This window comes from Engraulis encrasicolus, chromosome 17 (assembly GCF_034702125.1).
Source record: "Engraulis encrasicolus isolate BLACKSEA-1 chromosome 17, IST_EnEncr_1.0, whole genome shotgun sequence".
In the NCBI taxonomy this organism is placed as follows: domain Eukaryota; kingdom Metazoa; phylum Chordata; class Actinopteri; order Clupeiformes; family Engraulidae; genus Engraulis; species Engraulis encrasicolus.
Window position 1 is genome coordinate 187,698 of NC_085873.1, and position 20,608 is coordinate 208,305.

The 20,608-nt window shown below is 46.8% G+C and overlaps 1 protein-coding gene across 1 annotated transcript; it reads right to left on the reverse strand.

The window, feature by feature from the left end:
- Nucleotides 1-161: 161 nt before the first annotated feature.
- LOC134467583 (uncharacterized) lies at nt 162-13,365 on the reverse strand. Its single transcript, XM_063221425.1, has 2 exons — nt 13,070-13,365; nt 162-1,906 (listed from the first exon to the last, which is right to left on the reverse strand). The coding sequence occupies exon 2, from the start codon at nt 1,902-1,904 to the stop codon at nt 162-164; it is 1,743 nt and encodes a 580-aa protein (XP_063077495.1). The 5' UTR covers nt 1,905-1,906; nt 13,070-13,365.
- Between the last annotated feature and the right edge of the window lie 7,243 nt (nt 13,366-20,608).

Here is a 20,608-nt window from a genome sequence, read left to right on the forward strand (position 1 = left end):
AATGACTTAGGCACTTGGGCAATGACTAAGGCACTTGGGCAATGACTAGTAAAAGTTCTAAAGCTATCTGTCTAACTACATATGACATTTCACACAGCAAACATAATCAAAGAAAAAAATCAATGAAAGGAAGGAAGAGAGGTTAGTTAGCGTTAGCAAGCCTACTCTCCAGGAAAGTTAATGTTGGCACTCTGTCCAACGGAGTACCGGACACGGGTGCGATCATAGTTCTCTGGCACATAGATCGCGTGGTGCAGTTTGCGGTGCATTGTCAGTATGTACCTGTGTAGTGTGATGGCTATGAAAACAGTGATAACCCAGCCACTAACGAGAAGTCCCAGGGAAATTTGGTAGATTAGGGAGCCTTGATCAGAAGAGGGGGTAGAACGATAGCGCAAAAACATAGTATCAATACCAGTGGGGTGAAGACTGAATTGTATAGTTTTGGTCCCTTCCAGAAGCAATTGCTCTTGGAGGGTGGCGTTTATCTCAAGTTCATGGCCAGGGAATGCGTTGGGCATTTCCACTTCTGTTTCGTACTGATCAGAGCTAAGGTGGTGTAGCGTGATGTCACCTACATGAACAGTGGCCCCTAGTGGTACACTAAGGAGGGAAGTCTGGTTGGGGAGCTTCATTCTAGTGGCTGTGTTATGCTGGTCGTATGATATCAGAATGTCAGTCTGGGGTGTGTTGATTAGCCAGCGATTACCGGCTCTCTCTACTCTAGTTTCCGTAACCTCGTCCTTTGTGGACAGTTGGGCGGCACACTTCTGGTCTGGGACCTTTGACAGTCCGCAGAGGCGATCAGTAGTGTCTCTGATAAAGGGATTACTGGGGCAGACCCAGTGAATATCTTTGGTTGAGGTGCACATGTCTAGGTTGGGAATAAGGTAGATAGAGGGGTTGTCATCGTGATAGGCTATAGTAGGGGGTGTTTGGAGACGTACGTGTACGCCGCTATTCCAAAAGCCTACATTAAGGACCGACTTAATTCTGTAAATGTTTTGTCGCTCAATGATGGGAAGATTAAGAATGAATCCTATCTCTAGGTTCTTAGGATCGACAAAAATGGGAATAGCGCTGCCAAGACTATAGGCCAGGTGGATTTGTGATGAGTAAACGTTAGTGGTAGTCGTAGCTCGCAGTATATTGTCAACCATGCTAAGGGGTATTAGATATGGTGGAATTTTACCTCCACCCAGAGTACTGAGGGAGCTGCTTACTTCTCGCATCAGATCTTGCATTAAGTCTCTAATTACTCGAACGTACTTCACTTCGCTTCTCATGATAGTGGCTAAACGGTCTACGGCATGCACAGTATTGTTAATGAGAGTTGAATGCATATTAACAGCGAGTATGGTTCCCTGCAGGGTTTTGCCTAGGTCCTGCAGCGTCTCCTGTTGGGTTAGCAGCCTACTCTGAATTTCTGGCATTTCCTCTTTAAGTGTGCTAATTTCGCGCTTGACGGCAGTCAGGCTAACAGTATTAACGGCGGAGAGGCCTACTGAGAATAGGGAGCCGATAGCAGAAGCAGCGGTAAGAAGTCCACCTAGGAAACGCTTGGGACGGGCTTTGCCGCTCAGTTCCTCTTCTGTGACGATGAATTTCTGCAGCTGTTCGAGCATGTGGCTAGTGGTACGCTTGGCGTGTTCGATGTTGGATCCTATCTCGGAAGTAGGGCCAGTTTCCAGGTTCATCTGAGAGGGTGACCTGAAATGCTTGCGGTACACGTCCCACGGGTCAAGGCGGGCATATACACGTTGAGTGTGGACGCGGCAATTGGTGAGAAGCAGGCCGGGGGCATCCTGGAGTACGATGCCACTCTGAGGGCCGGGTTCCACTATGTCGCTGGCCAGTGTGGTCTGAAGGGCGAGGAAGATGCAGAGGATCCAGAGAGGGGCCATTTCTGTAACACATAGGAGTTTTGGTTACTAGAGTTTGATGAGGGGAGTTACTTAGGAATGCATACTTATAGTGTTAAGAGGCATGCAGCTAAGTTAGGCAGACTACTGACTACTGCTCTTCCACCCCCTCTATGGAGTGTGGACTGCTCGAAGAGCTTTATCTAGTTGCTATGGATCCATCTGTAAGAGGGCGTTTGGCTAGGCTTTGAGGTCTTAATACGATAGGCGACTGGGGACAGCTTGTCTGTGATTTCGAATGGCCCTGACCAGCGGGGTAAGAATTTCTTGGACACGCCTACCGGCTTTGTGAAGTTGAAGTAGAGGACTTTGTCGCCTATTTCGTACTCACGGCTCGTCGCTTTCCTGTCGTAGTAAGCTTTCTGGCCTTTTGCACTCTTTTCAAGATGTTCCTGGGCCCAAGCAAATGTAGTCTGTAGGTGGCGTTGCAGATCGGAAACGTACTGGTGTGCCGTGTACGCAGTGGCAACGCTCATGTCTTCTGGTTGATAGAGGAGGTGCAGCGGGAGAGTCATTTCACGGCCAGTCATCATTTCGAAGGGAGTGACTCCCGTCGAGCGATGGGGAGTGGCCCTGATGGCCATTAGCACCAGAGGGAGCTTGATATCCCAATCCTTTCCATGTCCCTGGACATACTTCCGGAGCATGCTCACGATGGTTTGGTTGGCGCGTTCGACCTGGCCGGATGATTGAGGGTGGTACGCAATGTGGAACTTCGCTTCGACGCCTAGCATTTCCCACAAGGCTTTCATGACATCCGCGGTGAAGTGCGTTCCTCGGTCTGAGTCAATGGAGAGAGGCAGGCCCCAACGGCTGAACACGTGGTTCATGAGGAGGAGAGCGGTGGTCTCGGCGGTGTCGTTGGGAGCAGGGAGGCACTCTATCCATTTGGTGAAGGCACAGGTGACTGTCAGGAGGTATTTGTTACCTCGAGATGATTTTGGGACTGGTCCAATCCAGTCGATCTGGAGATTAGACCAGGGGAACGAGATTCCTCTGCGCTGCAGGGGAGCTCGGTTCAGGGGTTGCGCAGGACGGAATTGGCAGCAAGTGAGACAGCCTTTGACGTACTCTGTTACATCTGTGATCATGAAGGGCCAGTAGACCACCGACTGAAGCGTGCTGAAAGTCGCGTTGGCGCTACGGTGTCCTCCGCATGGGCTGTCGTGGGCGTACTGTAGTATGACCCCCCTATGGTCCGTGGGCACGACCCACCGAGGAGGTCCTTGACGGCTTGTTGAGTACACCAAGAGTCCCTTTTCAAGTTTCAGGCTGTGCTTGAGATTGTAAAGGTGACGTAGATCTGGAGATTGTTCCAATTCTTCTTCGGAGATTGGGGAGGTGTCAGGATTGGCAAGGAACTTTCGGATCCGGTGGATTGGAGGGTCCCTTTCCTGCATGGCTGCCAAGTCTGCGTCCTCTGGCTTTCGGCCGAGTCGCAGTGTTTCCGCCTGGGGCGTAGTGTCAGTTTGTCCTTCCTTAGCCTGTCGACGGTTGATCGCGTTCACTGTCTGTTCTGCTTTTGGGGGAAGCCAGGAGTCCTGGAATTCCCAAAGAGGGCCGTCCACAGCTCCGGCCTTTGCGAGGCTGTCCGCTGTGTCGTTGCCGTCCTTATCCGGGCCTGGGACCGGAGAGTGTGCTTTCACCTTTCTCCAGTAGACGGACATTCCCTGCTGGGTCACGAGCTGGTCACAAGCGAGGAAGAGTTCGGAGTGCTTCACATCCTTGTTCCTGGCATTCTTCATGCCTTGGGCCTTCCACGCCGGGAAGTGTGAGACGAAGCTATGTCTGGCATAATTCGAATCAGAACAAAGGACCAGCTGTTTGAGGTTCTCGTTGCTAGCTTGCTGCAGTGTGATGAGGGCGGCGGCGATCTCTGCATACTGGCTAGTTTTAGCGCCGATCCGGTGTTGGTATTCTCCACGTAGCGGGCCGTTAACCCACACAACACCGACGCCAGCTCTGACTTCGCTCTCGTGATGGAATGAGCACCCATCAATGTAAGCAGTGGGCAGATTGTTGCAGACATTCTCATCAGTGATGGTCAGACGGAAGAGATAGCGCTGTCGAGGTCTCCACCTGGATTGGTCCATCTTCGCATTCGCAATGTTGGCACTCCGCAAGGCCACGGCCTAGCGCCATCTTGTGGTTTTGGGCGTACTTCACCTCAATGTCGTAGCCCTGTAATGCCATCATCCACGACGCGAGTCGACTGTTGGAGACTTTGCCCTCTCGCAGCCTCTGGCTGTTCAAGAACGTGACAGGTTGATGGTTCGTCTCGATCACCACCTTCTGGCCACCGATGTAACTGCGGAAGTGCTCAACGGCCCAAACCGTTGCGAGCAGGGCTCTTTCGCAGTCGGAGAACTTCACTTCTACAGGACTAAGAGGGCGGCTAGCGTATGCGATAACGCGGCGGTCTCTATCGTACTGCTGGGAAAGTGCGGCACTCAGGCAATGATCAGAGAAACTGGCTTCAAGGAAGAACGGCTTATCCTTGTCCGGGTAGGCCAGGCAAGGGGCCGCGCAGAGCTTCTGCTTCATCTCCTTGAAAGCAAGTTCTTGGGGACTACTCCAATTGAATTCTCGATCCTTTCGGAGAAGTTCGTTCAGCGGTCTAGCTATTTCAGCGTAGTCCTCGATGAACTGTCTGGAGTAGTTGCATACTCCCAGAAAGCTGCGGAGTTGGGACACGTTGGACGGGGCTCTGATGTCTTGAATTGCACGGATCCGGCTGGACTGAGGTTCGATGCCGTCAGGCCCGACACACAGTCCGACATACTCGACTTTTGTCCGACACCATTGTCCTTTGGTGACGGAGAGCTTGGCCCCGGCTCTAGCTAGCTGTGACAGGACGTGGCGAATCTCTTCAAGGTGGGCTTCGAAGGTCCGTGATCTAATCAGGATGTCATCGACGTAGATCAGGTTCCCTCTGGCTGCGGCGTCGCTCATGGCTTTGTGCAGGAAGATGTTGAACTCGGCTGGGGAGTTTGAATATCCAAAGGGACAGCGGTTGAACGTCATTTGGCGGTTTCCGAATGAGAAGGCCAACTTGTGTTGGTCTTTAGGGTCCACTCGCATGGTCCAGAAGCCGCTTGCCACGTCCGCGGTGGAGAAGAACTTCGCATCCTTGACTTTGGCGAGTTCTTGGTCCAGATGGATCATGGGCCACCTTGACAGGGGCACTTGCTTGTTCAACTGCCGGTAGTCGATGGTGAGTCTCCATTTTCCATTGGGTTTCAGAACTGGCCACAAGGGGGAGTTGTACGTGGAATTACACTCCCTGATTATCTGCTTGTCCAACAGGGTGTTCAGCGTCTCTTCGATGGAATCATACGCGGCCAAGGGGATCTTGTATTGGCGCACGAAAGTGGGCTTAGCCTTCGGGTCCGTTGGGATTTGAACGGTGTGGAGATCGGTGACGCCACAGTCGTTGGAGTCCTTTGACCAGATGGGCTTGAAATGATAGAACAGCTCTCGGAGCTGTCCACGCTGGCTATCCGTGGTCAGACTGTCAGCTTTCACAAGCTGTTGCTGAACCTCCTGTTCGAAACCTGGGTACGGCTCATCGGGTGCTAGCTCAACAACCTTCGTTGCGGGGCCCGCGCTCGATGGCTGCACGGCAAGAGCGTACACTAGCAAGTGCTTGGGTGTATCGGTCTTGGTCAGGACGATGCGTTCGTCCCGAAGCATATCATGGGGCTCGATTCGGATCATGTGGAAGGGGGAGGTGACCAGGAAGCTTCCTGGTTGGTCGGACGGCCTGTCCGACAATGGGAGTTCACCAATGACTGGAATGGTGAGTTCAAAATCGTGGAATCCCTGGTCAACCAGGAGACCTAGCGCTTGGCGGGCTGGAACTGAACAATCGTACCTCGTGGGGTTCTGCACCAAGAGGTAAGCTGAACGGTTTGTTACTTCGAGTAACGGAGTGCCACACACTGCTAGATCAAGATCCACGAACGGCTTGAGGGGCTGAAAGAACGCTTGGGAACTGGGCAGCTGTTGGTCTTTAACGACAACTAGCCTAAGCGGGAAGCCAGCGGTCCTAGCGGGGACGACGACGTCGAACTCGCTAGCAACGTGGCAGGCTTGGGGAATTGTCTGTCCGGAACGCATTTGTTCGAGATCTGACTGGAACGGATGCTTGGACGCATCGGCTTGGGTCCAGATGACTTGATTTACAATGTCCAACTGGGCTCCCAGCCTAACCAAAGTGTCAGCTCCAAGGACCAAAGGGTCCGGGAGCCCGGGGACGACACTTAGGTAATGGAGGAACTCTCTCTGACCAATGGTCAGTGACACAGCACAAGTGCCTATGGCTTTGAGGGGTGTCTGAGGAGTTTCGGCGGACAAAAGACGATGACCTTTCTGCACGAATGCAGGCGGGGCGGGACTTCGCCACAAAGTGTCGAAGCAATTCTGGCTGATGGCTGATTTCTCTGCCCAGAGTGCTAGCCTGACGGCTGACACGGTTACGCTGTTTACAGCGAACTTGCCAGACAATTGGGGGTAGTACCTCTCTGGTGGGGACTCACCCAGGGAGCATAGGAAAGCAGGGTGTTCGAAGAACACGGTGCGATTGGAAGAGATGCTGGGCGGATCTGGAGTCTCTCGTCCAGACTCTGTGTAGAGGGAAGTGAACTCGAGCTCCTCTGAAGGAGGACTCTGGGAGGACGGGCTCTGAGAGGGCGGGCTCCCTTCGGACGTCGTTGAGGCGACTTCCGTGCTGATCTTATCGCAAAGAGCTTGCTCTTGGCGAGGGGGCATGATCGGAGTGGGGGTGACTTGGGCCCAGAGTTGACCTTTGCGGCAATCGATGAGTGGTGCAAGCCTGTCAAGCAGGTCTTGGCCAATGAGGAGGGGCTCGGCACCAATAGAACAGATGTAAGTGGGATGAATGATGGTCATGCCTTGGAACGTTAGTTCCAACCATGCGATGGTGGTCACGGGGGCTTGATTCTGAGTGAAGCTAACTAAGTTAACGTCACAGTCCTGAGTTCTAATGGGCTTTCCCTGCTTGCGCCGTGCGGCCGCCACTCTGGAGAAGATCTCGGAACACATCAGGGTTATCTCAGACCCAGTATCCAGGAGGGCTTGGAGGGAAACGTCACCTTCTACAACCACCGGGGTGTAGATACGCTTGGCGTTACCTTTCCGCACCAAGTCTCCTAGAAACTGTGTGAGAGGCGCATCCTGAGGATCCGGTTTCACCACCGGAGGGGGCTGCATGGCCCTATCGCCGTCTGACTGCAAGGGACGCTCTCCCCACCCCACAAGGTAAACTCGCGGTGGCGGTGGGGAGGGATCCCGGCCTAGTCATGCCGACGAGTCCTTCCCTTTCTTGGCTTTCATCTGGTGCTGCAGGTCCTTCATCATCTTCTCCATTTTGGCCATTGAAGCTCTCATCTCGGCTAACTGGCTATCTTGCTTAGCTGGGTTAGCGTTGGCCTGTCTGGAGTCCGGCCCCCCTCGAGGGCCCTTTGGATGAAACTCTGACCTATCACCCTGCTGGCCACCAGGGGCATGTCCAGGGGCTTGATTACCGTTTTTGCGATAGCCTTGCCCCTTGACGTTTTGCCCTGGCCCCCCTTTCGCTCCAGCCTGTTTACCTTTCCAGCTAGCCTGGTGTTGGTTTGAAGACTGGTAGTTGGGGCTCGGATGGTGCCAGTTGGGTGCCGTTTCCGGGGTTTCTCCTCCTTCTAGTCGCAGCTGTTGGTCTCCTTGTCCATGCAGCGCGTAGACACGAGGTTCTTCATCGACTTTCTGCTTCGGTTTGACGAGAGTTTACCACGTCATGGTGGCGACGGCACGTATCTCCTTCATCGTGTGGAACTTCTGTCTACATATGATGTTCGTTTGATCCTTGATGGAGGGGTGGAGGTTGTTCAGGAAGAAGCACTTGAAGATCCGATCTTCTTCCAGTCCAGGGGCATGGGAGCCCTGGAAATACGCCTCCCGAAGGCGTGTGAAGTATGTTCGAGGGTGCTCGTGCTTCTGGTGCTTCACCTGAAGGGCCTCCATTGTGGCCGCGGTCTCGTCCGTGTATGTCGAATACTCATCGATCATGTGCTTTCGGAGTTTCTTGTAGTTGTCTAACTCATGTGGTGGGAAACCTCGAAGAAATCCGCGCACAGTAGTTGAGGAAGTCTTCCAGATTAGCCTTGCTTTCTCTAGGGAGGTGGCCCCTGGAAGCTCAAGGAGAGCTCGCTCGAGCTCGCAGAAGTAGTCGTTGACGTTACGTTCTCTCTTCTCGGGCTCGAAACGGTCAACATCTTTTGCTAGAATGTCTAGTTGGCGGACTCTGCATGGGACTCTGGGTGCGGCGGCACCGGCGGCTCCTGTCCTCGGCTGGTACGGCGGCTCCTCTTCCTCGCTGTCGGAGCTGGACTCGTACGCCCTAGGGTCGTGCCATGAGCGTATGGGGTTCTCCACTGCGGTGGTTCGCTTTTTCGACTTGCCGGGAGGTCCAACACTTGACATTGCTGCGAAACTCGGGTAGAGTTTCTTTGGCTGATTTGGGTCCGTAGCTGGATGGGTGTGGCTAGGGGTCCCATGTGACACAGGTTGCAAACCTGCGTTGGCGGAGGGTGCTGCGCTCGTCGTGTGCGAGGCAGTCGTCCTAGTGGCGAGGTAGGGCGTGTTCGACATCGCCGGCTGTCTACCTTGAGCGCCGGTGAAGGGGATTAGAGGAGTCTGGATATCCGGGAGAGTTTGGCTGGGTGTCCAGTCTAACAAGCTGGGTTCCTCCTTTTTCTCCTCTTCCTCTTCGTTCCCCCGGTGGGGATGATGGGCTGACACTGGTTCGGAACGCTGAGGGGCTTCCTGCTCGTATTGTTCCACCAGGTGTCGGAGGGATCTCATCTCCTGCTGGAGTGTCTGGTAGGCGGGGCCTATCTCATTCAGTTCACTTTCCAGGGTGTTCCCTCGTTCTTGTTCTCTACCTAGTTCTTGAAACAACTCTTGGTGTTTCCTCGTTAGGTCATGAATTTCTTCTGCCATTGCTCCTTTCTTTTGATTCTCTTCTTCTTTAGCATATTCATATTCGCGGTGTAAGAGCATGAAGAGTCGGCTGAACCCGACTGGGGTTGTGATCTCCCTTGTGCCGAGTTTCTCGACCGTTTCGGTCATTTTCTGTCTGCAGGCTCTTCGGCTTAGCTCTCTGATCTGCGTCCTGTCGTCAGCACTCACGGTCGCTAAATCGCCTACGAGGTCGAAAAGAGATTGCTTGGTGTCTTTCTTGACTCCGGCCGCTGCTCCGCTACCGGCGGCTCCTGCTTCAGGCACTTCTTTAGCATCCATTGTCTTGCACGAATTAGTACGGGCTGTTAATTGGTTACGCTTAGAGTGTTATCCGATTACGCAATTAATTAAATGGGAGAGTAATTGTTTTCGCAAGGAATTTAATACTAATCATTTAACCCTATACTGCACACATTATTATCCCATCATGGAAAAAAATCTTACTGTGGTTTTTGTCACATAAAATTAACTTCTTAAGACATTTTTGCAATTTTTTTCAAAAAAAAGTTTTTTGGGGGGGTACTTTTAGGTTTGTTGCCATATGGCAACATTGTGCAGTTACGGAAAGGATCCAGTGTACATTTTCCCACCAAGACCAAACAAGGGTCATACAACATTATGGATTATTTTATAGAAATATAATTGTTTTTATCTCAGAAAAACATTGAAAGTTTACCCACAAGTTCAAGGGAGTTATTTAAGACATTTTTGCCACTGAGAGAACAAGTGAATACTGTTTATTATATCCCCGAAAAACAGTATTTCAGTGGTATTACTTTGACCAACCACCAATGAATATATTAGGTATTAACACAATATCTGTGCATAGATTTGCACAAAAATGTGTATGGTAACTGTCTATAATATGTACATGAACTGATTTAATTTTGGAAGCCAACACTTTCAAGATGGCCGGCATTTAAGATGGCCGATTTGCGGGCCAGGCATCTTTCAACATAACCGACAGTTTATTTGTCATAACTTTTGAAAGGATGCTTGGATTTACACTAAACCTTGTGTGATAACACTCTATAATGAGTAAATAAGTTATGTAAAATGTGAGGCCAGTGCTTTCAAGATAGCTGAATTTCAAGATGGCTGACTTTGAAGTTGGCAATCTTTCGAGATGGCCTACCTTTTGTTTAGGCCACAACTTTTCAATGGGTGCTTGGATTTGCAGTAAATTTTGTGTGTTAATAATATAATTGGTTTATGAGCTGTTTGAAATTTCGAGATTATGCTTTTGAAATGGCTGACTTTCAAAATGGTTGACTTTGTACAATAATTTTTGATCGGGTTGACAGATTTGCACAAACGTTGTGTGCTAATTAGCCTAATTATAACATACACATGAAGTCAAAACATTTTGCAGGCTTGAAATGGTCAAGATGACAGTTGTTTTATGCTCTAAACTGGGGTTTGCGGATTTTTGTGGTATACCTCTGGCAGTCTGGGGAGGCTGTATAGGCCTTGTTCGCTTTTCTGCATGTACTCAGAGTGAAAGCTCATAAAACAGTTCTGTACACCTATTAAAACATTTTAATGGTCATTACAGACTGCCATTTACACTAATTGTAAATATTATCAGTTAACAATCATTCAATCAATAAATAAATCAATTAATCAATCAATTAGAATTGGGTATTTGTATCAATACACTTTCCCTATTGACCGTCTTGTTCCATTACCGCACAATGTTGCCGTATGGCAACATACCTATTTTTCAACATAAAAAGGAAATAATTTTAGTTGAAAACAAAACAAAATGGTGAAAACAGATCATGACTAACTATAGATCATCCCAATATTTTTTTAAATTTTGTAAATATTGCAAAAAGTGTGAAAAATCTTGGCCAATGCCAGAGTAATCTGTCAAGGACACACGCTCATGTACAGTGAGGGAAAGAGCGAGCCTGGGGCAGTGTGTGGTGTCAGGTGATGTCAAGAAACCACATAATTGGATAAAACAAGGCCACAGTTTCAATATGAAAACCAATCAGTGTCTATTATTTATATTTAAATACCAGGAAATGCCAAAAGAATGGTATGTTGCCATATGGCAACACCGTGCAGTATAGGGTTAAATAATTCGATCAGAATGTTATCTAGCGCGGTAATCAATTGGGCCTCGAGTATCAGATCCGCGTGTTAAGACTCAAGATACCGATTTGTCAATCAATTAAGTTAGAAAATTAACTCTACTTTTAAATCAATCAATTAAATTTTAATTCGCTATACTGTAATCAATACCGGATGTCTATCAGTTAATAGTAGAATTTAATCTAATTAATAACTAATTAACATGCGAGTATTAAGCAGTTCTATAGGAATTATCACTTGTAATTAATCAATTTTAGCAGTTATTAATTTACTTTGATAATTAATTAACAAGGGCGCATTTACTAATTACAATCGGACGCAAAATTTCAGTACGAAATACGGTTGACACAATTTCAGTACGAAATACGATTGACACACTGTTGTTCACTCACCGTTAAATCCACCTGTAGATTATAACTTGGCCGAGCTTGTGTTATTTTAAAACAGTTTGTTAATCATTGCAGTTTGTACACCAACCATTAAACCATTATCCTCACACGGGGCACCAGTAATGTAGGGGTAGTTGCGTTTGGATTTACTCCTAATGCGACTATACCAGGAATTGAAGGCAAAATATCTTGTTTGGGAATTTAATTAATTATGAATTAATTATAATTAATAAACAAATTAATTAAAAGGTAATTAAAGGACCGTCTCATAAAATCCTTAAGATTATCAATCACAATATTCAACAATAAATTGCTAAACACAGAATTAATAACAAGTTTGTACTGGGATACTCAACAGGGCACAGTGAACAGTAAGGCCTATTCTCTGTGATCAGCTGGGTATGCAAGCACAAAGGTAGATCTGAAGGCAAAGTTCTGATAATAGGTTGGTTGGTTGTACAAAGCAACAAGGACAACAAAATGCAATCAAATGATTTACTTTTATTAACTACTAGGATAACTAATAAAACATTACATTCAAAGTCGGATCAATGGGTAAACACAATAAGGCACAAGTATAAAAACAAGAAAGAAATAAAAGGGGAATTGTGCGTGTAGGGGAAATGTGTGTGTGTGTGTGTGTGTGTGTGTGTAGGTGCGTGAGCGTGAACAAAGGAGGAGCGTTAGCCCCGGTTGCTATGGTAGCAAGATGGCGTCCACCACGTGGGCTAGGTTGCTATAGCAATGTAAACAACACGGTGATATTAGCGTTAGCCTCAGAACCAAGAACAATGGGGGTAGCTAGCAGCTACTTAGCAAATAACCGGCGGGGGTTTTCAAGCATTAAAAGTCCCGTGAAGGGCACAAACATGTATCAAAGGTTCTGAAATTAACACTAACAGTTCCGGGTATGATGTGAATGGAATGTGAGCACAAAAGAAATAAAAGAGAGAGAATAGAACACGAATGAAACAGCGAGCTTGAATGTTTGTCACTACAAAGATGGCTGTACACTCGTGTACTCAAAGCAATTAGATTCAGCGTGGCTACAGCTGAGCAGCAGTATTAGCTAGCAGAAATGTCCGGACAAAGGAGGCTATTCAATGAACAGTCTATTATCAGTTATGTGCAAAGTTGTACCGGAAAGGTACCAAAAGTCCGGAGAAATCTACAAGTCTAACACTCAGAGAGAGAGATAGAGAGAGAGAGAGATACCAGAGGGAGAGAGAGAGAGAGATGTGGGTGTAACGTGTGTGTGTGGGTGTGTGTGTCGTGCGTCTTAGCTAGCAGGCCGCTGTTACACAGGGGCTACTAGCGATTGTCCTTAGCTAACCCGTTAGCAAAGAGAATCTTTCGAATACGGGCGATACTGTATGAACGCTTGCGAATGCGGTTCATACCAATAATCGAGGAGTACAGAAGTGATTCATGTTGTTATGGGGTACGCGAGGTAGAAGTTAGAAGCATGCAAACTAACTAAGCAAGAGAGAGAGAGAGATTTCAAAACAATGTCTACAGAAATTAAAGAACAACACATGTGCACATGAAATAAAGCTTCGAGCTAGATTCAAAGAAACACATCTACTAAACTCTACTCAGAATTAACTAGTCATTTGCCCATGAAAAGTGTCCTACTGATTTTGTAGAGGGGTCCCACGGGAAACGGGTTGTGCCGGCCAGCGACACTGCTTTCGGTTCCAGGGGAAAAGTTCTGGTCAACACAGACTCCTGTCTGGGTTGGATCAGGGAGGATTCTTGAAGTCGTCTGCTTCTTTTGTCCTCGAGAGCCGGGAGGCTCGGTCCGACGGAAAAATGTTCAAGATAGAAACGTTCAGATCTCGAACATGGAAAAACACTGTTCCTACAGTGTTGCTTGCAAGGCGGGATGGTTACAGCTGTGATCGGACTAAGGGGGTCTTTCACGAGTTTAAGTCGGCCAAACTAAAACTGGAGGGAAAGTCTTTGTCCGAGGAGAAGGGAAAGGGTTGCGCAGTTGAAATCTTCTTATCCGGGATAGGTACAGTCTTACAGAGGTTTGTCCTCTTCAAAGAGCAAGTTTCGAGAGAGAGAGGGGTACCTGTGTGTAGGGCTGGGTATCGTTTTGTTTTTTTCGATACGGTGCCAATTTCGATACTTTGGTTTCGATACCGGTGCTTTTCGATACCGTTTTTCGATACCTGTTGTTTTGAAGTTAATCTCATTATGAAGAACCCATAAGATCACCAAATTCTAAATTTTCACAAGTAGTATTGTACATACAGTGAGTGCATTTCAGTCATCTTAAAGAATGTTATTACAGATTACTCAATATATATCTTCAGTTCAAATGAAATATAGAAGATGATTTCTAAGTAGCCTAGGTGTTGAGTAAGTAGGCAGGAGTACAGTTGGATGACAGTTAGCTCAGCAATCAATGAGTAGCCTACTTCAATTGCTATGTAGCCTACTATTGTCATAATCTCTAGGCAAACCTAGGCTAGGGCTATTGTTATTTCACAAATTATTACTAGATGGCCTATTGCAGCAAATAATCACGTTGTTACTAATTTTCCACCAAAACCCAAATCAGCCATGTAAATTATTTAGTAATCTCAACATCATAGAGCAAAAGAGCATTAGACACATACACACTTCCAGGTGCAGGTTGCTCTCTCTCTCTCTCTCTCTCTCTCTCTCTCTCTCTCTCTCTCTCTCTCTCTCTCTCTCTCTCTCTCTCTCTCGAAGCTTGTGCGTATTTGCTTTTGAATTCATAGCTACACGCTCTCCTTCACCTGACCGCTTGACTCATACATGACCTGCAGGTTGGGAAGACCAGACATCCCAATGTCTCCCTGATATTTGATAGTGGCTCTCCGATGCCCGTGAGTCAGATAAAGCATTTCTGATGTTAGACTATGCAAGTTCGCGTTTTTTCAATTGCCAATGCGGGAAAGAGGAATATAATGACTCGTGCGTCATGCCTGTAGCCTACTTGAAATAGATTACGTGCACTTCGTAGGGCGCCCTGCAAAAGTCCTGGGTAAAAAAAAGCAGGCAGTTATATACAGACTGGACGACAGAAAGGGCATTGACAAACAATGTAACACTAATTTGCAAATGTGTTGGTCGGGGTGTCCGGGGTTGATAAGCAGCTCCCTGTAATACGTTTTTGGAACTTGGGATGTCTGGGAGACGCTATCTTAACGCTGTCTTAACGCATCGCATGGAAGGGATGTCGAGTGGGTCTTTCAGCGCCGTTGCCCTCCGCGGGAACAAGTTTCAAATCTCCGCACTTTATTAAACCCCTTAGCGATCGCCCACACATTGATTCTTATCAAAACTACAGTAGCCGTGCGCAAGTGGAGAGGAGAGTGCACACTCAATGAGGTTTAAAACGACAGCATCAGAGGAAGATTGGCGCGACGGTAGTTCTACCACTATTATCATGACTGCACAAACACACACGTCTTCGTTGGACAAAAGGGTTGTTGAACATGTTTCAAAATTAACACCTCAGCACAACACAGACTGAACGTCAACTGTACAGGACTATGCTGATTGAGCCGCGCCTGCGCCAGGCACTGCCTGAAGAGACAAACAGGGCAGCAGCGCATATAGGCCTAATCTTCTATAGAGTTCAAGAAACACTTACTAACAAATACAAATTCATTTCAAACAATAATATTTGTAATGTCCATTCATCCATGGCTTGTAAATTTCAGCGCAGCTTTCGGCTCTTAGCCTTGATTTGGTGCGTTAATGTTTCGCCAAGTCGTGTTGCCGTCTTTCGCAGGGACAGCTTTATCACAAATGGAGCATCTGGCTCTATTTGCGTCCAGTCACACGAGCAAAGTTTAACCACACTTTAGATCTCAGCAAGTCTATCAGGGCTGCAACTAGCTACAACTGCAACTACAACTAACTGCAACTAGCTACAACTAAGTTAGCCTACAACATATCCTCACCGACTGTCAGCTGTTCGAGTAAACAAACGCTAGTACTTTTTGAATGAATGAAATGTCTCGTGCTCGTCCCGCCCACCCAGGTCCTTTGAAGCCAATCACAAATGACAATTTCACCTGACTACATGGCTATTGGTTCACAGATTTACTATTGACACAGCAGGGACTGTTGAAACGCACAAAAGGTATCGAAATAAGGCACCGTTTTTTTGTTTTGTTTTGATATTCGATACTATGTGGCTTTTCGGTCGGTGCCAGGACCGGACCGAAACTCGGTACGCAGCCCTACCTGTGCGGCACTCTTTATAGGGAACACAGCAGGGGGTAACAGGAACCAACATACTTCAGTAGTACATTGCAAACAGTCTCTTTGGGTTCAGCGCCCTCTAGAGGCGCGGGGAGAAATGGCGAAAACACAGGGGAATATCACCTACACTATGCAAATACGATCTATAGCAGGGGTACTCAATTAAAAGTCCCCGAGGGCCAGTTTTTCAAAATTCCTCCCAATAAAGGGCCGGACCGGGCCGACACGAAACAACAAACAAATGTTGCTTATTATAACTTTGTTTATGCAGCTCTGGCATGCATAATGAGAATCAGATGCAATAATGGACCCAACAAAGAGGAGGACACATAGATAGGAGGACACCTCTGCCAACAAGAAAATGGCACATTTGATGCAATATTGATTCAATGCAACAGCCAATAATAAATCGTAAAGTTGCTCATAACTTTTTTTGTAGTCTTATGAGGGTCTTAGCATTCCAAACAAACTATTTGGGGACTCTTTAAAAGTGTGAAAAGTTTATCAAGCAATTCGTTTTTAAGTAGGCTACCACTAGTTAGCTGCCAGCGGTGTATGCACCCTTGCGCTTGGGATATCTATACGAAACCATCTTACAAGGTTGTGAGCATCACACTATATTCTTCGCACATTCATCACAAAGCAGCCACGTCCTTGCAGTGTAGCTCGTGAGATGGATGCACATGGATATCCATATCCCAAGCGCAAGGGCGCATGCACGCGGTACCACCACATAGACGATCTAACAAGCACAGTATCTCTGGCAGGGCGCCTGTGAGGAAGATGTTTCGTCTCACTTGTAGGACTACCGACACGGTTGGAGATCAGGAGATGAAGGGTTAAAATACCGAGGTCCAAACTATGTTTCCAATTTTTTCGCAATTTTATTTCCCAAAATAAACAGTGCACGAGGGCAACCAAACGAAAATGACCAAACTGGCTCAGACTTAATAAACATAAAATGAGTACCTCAGAATTATAAACTGACACGTTCACTGCTCACAGTCTCTGCTACATCCGATAAACAGCAGGACTTGCAAATTACTACACAATGCAGAGCACAGCTTTTCACCTATTACAACTGCTTCTGACCCATCTCTCTCGAGCACAAACCACGGCTGGTTTAAATAGACCTCGCCCCTCACACCAGGGGAATTAACCTAATCATTGACCTACATCGGATGATTGGTCCGACCAACCTCTGAAAGCAATTGAGTCGAAACCCCCCAAAGGTGTTTCAGAGTGTTTCATCTCTTTTCTTTTGGTATGCGAGTACCATCTGTGGTTGATGATCTTAAGCCTGTCTACCCCTCATACAAATGCTAAGAACCTTTTGGCCACTTTGAATGTTAATTCTCATCTCTAGGGGGGGGCAGACTGCCAGTCTACCACCCCCAGGTGAGGACCCATACAGTGTATTTCGCATATAGCCTCCTGTTGTGCTGTATCCATCTCTGTAACTCCCAATTTGTTGAATATTCATTTTAGGGCTGTCCCATGGGGAACTGCCCCTCTGGTCCCAAACTGTATATATTTTTGTATACTTCTTGTGTAAGACAGAAATATTTGCTGAACTGCTTGTGACGCTGTGTTTCTCCATTGATGCATCAGTGCAAGAATTAAAGCCTGGATTCTGTTTGTTGTCCTTACACCAAGTCTCCCGTAGTCTACTTTTGGTAAAAATTACCATCAGATTATGGAGGTTCAACCAGTTGACTAGGATTTGCATTTTATTGGATTAATATTTTTTGGAGAGTCCGGAGATTGCTGCAAGACCACCATCGTGCCTTCCGTTGACAGACACAAGTTTTCCAAAGTGAGAATCATTTTTGTAAAAGTTTAGCTGCTGTTATCTTATAGACAAGGAAGTCCCTCTCCCAAATGCAAATAGGCCTACCTGACGAGGATAGGTGCAACCAACTCATTTAGTGTTGAGTTGAAGTGGAACAGAATTTGTGATTTACAGAAAATTGATCTTTAAGCTTAAATATGCATAAAACATTATTTTCTGTTGGACACGGATGTTAAGATTCGGGTAGGACATCCGTGGATCTGTCCCAATAAGAGTAGTAGTTATAGAGGCCAGAGTTTACATATTTTCTATCTTTTCTGTCTTAATTTCTCTCTATTTTAATGAACTCTGCCTGGTCTAACTAAACAGTGTCCGACGGGAACTACCAGGACAATTTGATGATTCTCCTTGCAGAGCGAGCTTTCCTCGGTCATCTGCTGCGGCCAACGGCTGTATAGTGCGCGTTGTGCCGACCAAATTTGTCCTGAAGACTCTGAAAGAAGAGTGGGCCCTGGTGTGATGTGGATGATAAAATGATTGATGTATGAGATTTGTACTATACTGATTTATAAAAAAGGGGAGACTGTGTGTGTGACGGAGTTTATCTGATAACAGCAGAAGAAAACTGTGGTAGCATATCTGAGTATATGAGCAGTCGGTCTGTCAACTGAAGTCGTGCATGTGGTGAAGATCAGGCTTATGCATTTTTGACCAACTGCTGGGATTCATTGATACATACGTTTAAGATACTGGCAGTAAGATTTACTTGCTAGATTGTGGAGACTTGGCCATTAGGATGGACACTCAGGATTCAAGTCATACGGTCCCTTTGTCTGTGCAGATTGCAATGGCTACAATTGGCAATGTTAAGGAACATGAGAAAATCAAAGCTGACATGATCAAGGCTCCTTTGGTGTTAGTGAACAAGTGTCACCCTCTGCCCTCAGCCACATTCTGCAATCATTGCCGCCACTCAGGTCTCAAGACCCAAATATTGATTTCTGGATAAAACTCAAAGATACTGCGATATCTTTTGCGCTTGACTCCAATGAAGTAATAACCATAATCAAGGCCAAAGCTCCTCGGGGCTATGTTTCTCTGTTGACCAATGCCAGATGGCCAAATACTGTGCCTGACACGGATCAAGCCTGGGAAGGATTCCTATACACGTGTGAAACAACAGCACAAGAGGTTCTAGGTAGAGGTCACCAATCCGCTGTATCTCTATCCAAATGCCCACAAAGACAAAATGAGTCTTTCTCCTCCTGGGCATGCAGGTTCGCAGAGGCCCATCGCACCCTAGCTAGCTGTGTCCCTGAAACACCCCGTCTAGAGTCAGGATTTGTAATTGACATGGCAATTAATAATCTGAATGATGTCTACTCCACAGCTTACAGAGCAGGCCTGCCCGTATTGGCTAACTGGGCAGAATTTCTGGCGTGGGGAAACAGGGCTGAAGCAGTCCTGTCTCGGAACAAACAGAGACTTGAGGTGGCTGCAGTAACCGAAGAGAGGTCCCCTGATAAGCACACACAAATGAGAGACATTAAATGCCACAACTGCCATAGGATGGGTCATATGGCCCGGCATTGTAGGTCCAGACCCTCCAGGAAGGGAAAGTCTGGAAGTTCTGATACCACAAGTGAGATGTTAACGCTCCTCAGATCACTGGCCAAATTCAACCTTAATGAACAATAGGCCTCCCTGCCTGGTTCATATTTAGACAGCCGTCCCTTTGTCAGCGCAACTCTTAGAGGCCGAGATTGCATTATGCTAGTAGACACAGGAGCATCTGTCTCAATCACTGATCTTGATTTGCCCATTACTAGTCGAACCAATACGTTTGAAGGGTTAGGGGGTCGTGCAACATTTCACTTGTCTGAGCGTGTTCCACTAACCTTTCCTCCCTTGCCAGAGGTATTTTGGGTACGACTTTGGGTGGGCCCATGCAACCTGGGAAACATTCTGGGAATGGATATGATGAGTAAGCTTGAATGTTCTATTCTCCATGACAGGGTCATCGAAGGATCCCAATTTTCTGTTCCTATTCCCATTTTGACAGGTCCGGTACGGGGGGTTGGAGCCATCAAGGAGACTAACAAAGACACCCAATGCTTAAGCTACTCATGGCAAGGCAAGGCAAGGCAAGTTTATGTATATAGCGCATTTCATACACAGGTGCAACTCAATGTGCTTCACAAAGTTAACAAATGTAAATGAAAGGAAAACAGGGAAATGAATTAGAGTCAAAAAAACATTTAAAACATTAAGATAAAACATAAGGTAAAAATAATAATAAAATAAAACATAAATAAACATAAAACCTTGAAAAACATACGCAGTCTTCAGATTTTAACTGTTCGACGACAGAGGAGTCTGGCCTCCTTTTTTCCGTTTACTTGATAGGGTCTAGAATTGTCAGGGTTTTGTCTTCTCTTATTTTACCGTTTTTTCATTCAATAATTTAAGAAAGCATCTGAGAACAGCTTTGTCTTGAGTCTAGATTTAAAGCTATCAATAGTGGGTGCATTTTTTACGTCATCTGGAAGCTGGTTCCAAAGCTTTGAAGCATAGAAGCTAAAGGCTGCCTCTCCACACTTTGTTTTGACTTTTGGAATCACCAGCAAATTCTTCTCCGTTGACCTTAGTGACCTGGTCGGTGCATACAGCTGAAACATATCCAGTAGATATGTGGGTCCCATTCCATTTAATGATTTAAATACAAGTAGCATTCACAGCACGAAAAGGGGGATTTGTGACAATGAACTCGTCCCTAATCGTCCACGGACTTGCCTAACTTTCGTCTGATTTTGAGCGCTTGAGAGAATCAAAACTAACAATTTTGATGACACCTAACTCGCCCGGAAGCGAATCGCGAGCCGCGAACAGGTCTCACAGCAGGGTGTTAATGGCCCAACGATTACCACATGAAAGGCAATGACAGCCAGCCCGGAACGCGGACTAGCCTTGCTCTTATTGGACGAAAAAGACACGTGACTCAAAGTAAAAGAGCTGCGCTATTGGTTAGCAGCTACGACCTTCTATTGGTCACGTTGGATTAATTTATGCAGACCGTATACAGTAGGTCCGTATAATTATGCAAAAATTATTATTAATATACCTAGGTTGATTTT

What these genes read in the sequence shown, in the direction of transcription:
- LOC134467583 (XM_063221425.1), bottom strand. Translation starts at nt 1,904, where the DNA reads ATGGCCCCTCTCTGGATCCTCTGCATCTTCCTCGCCCTTCAGACCACA.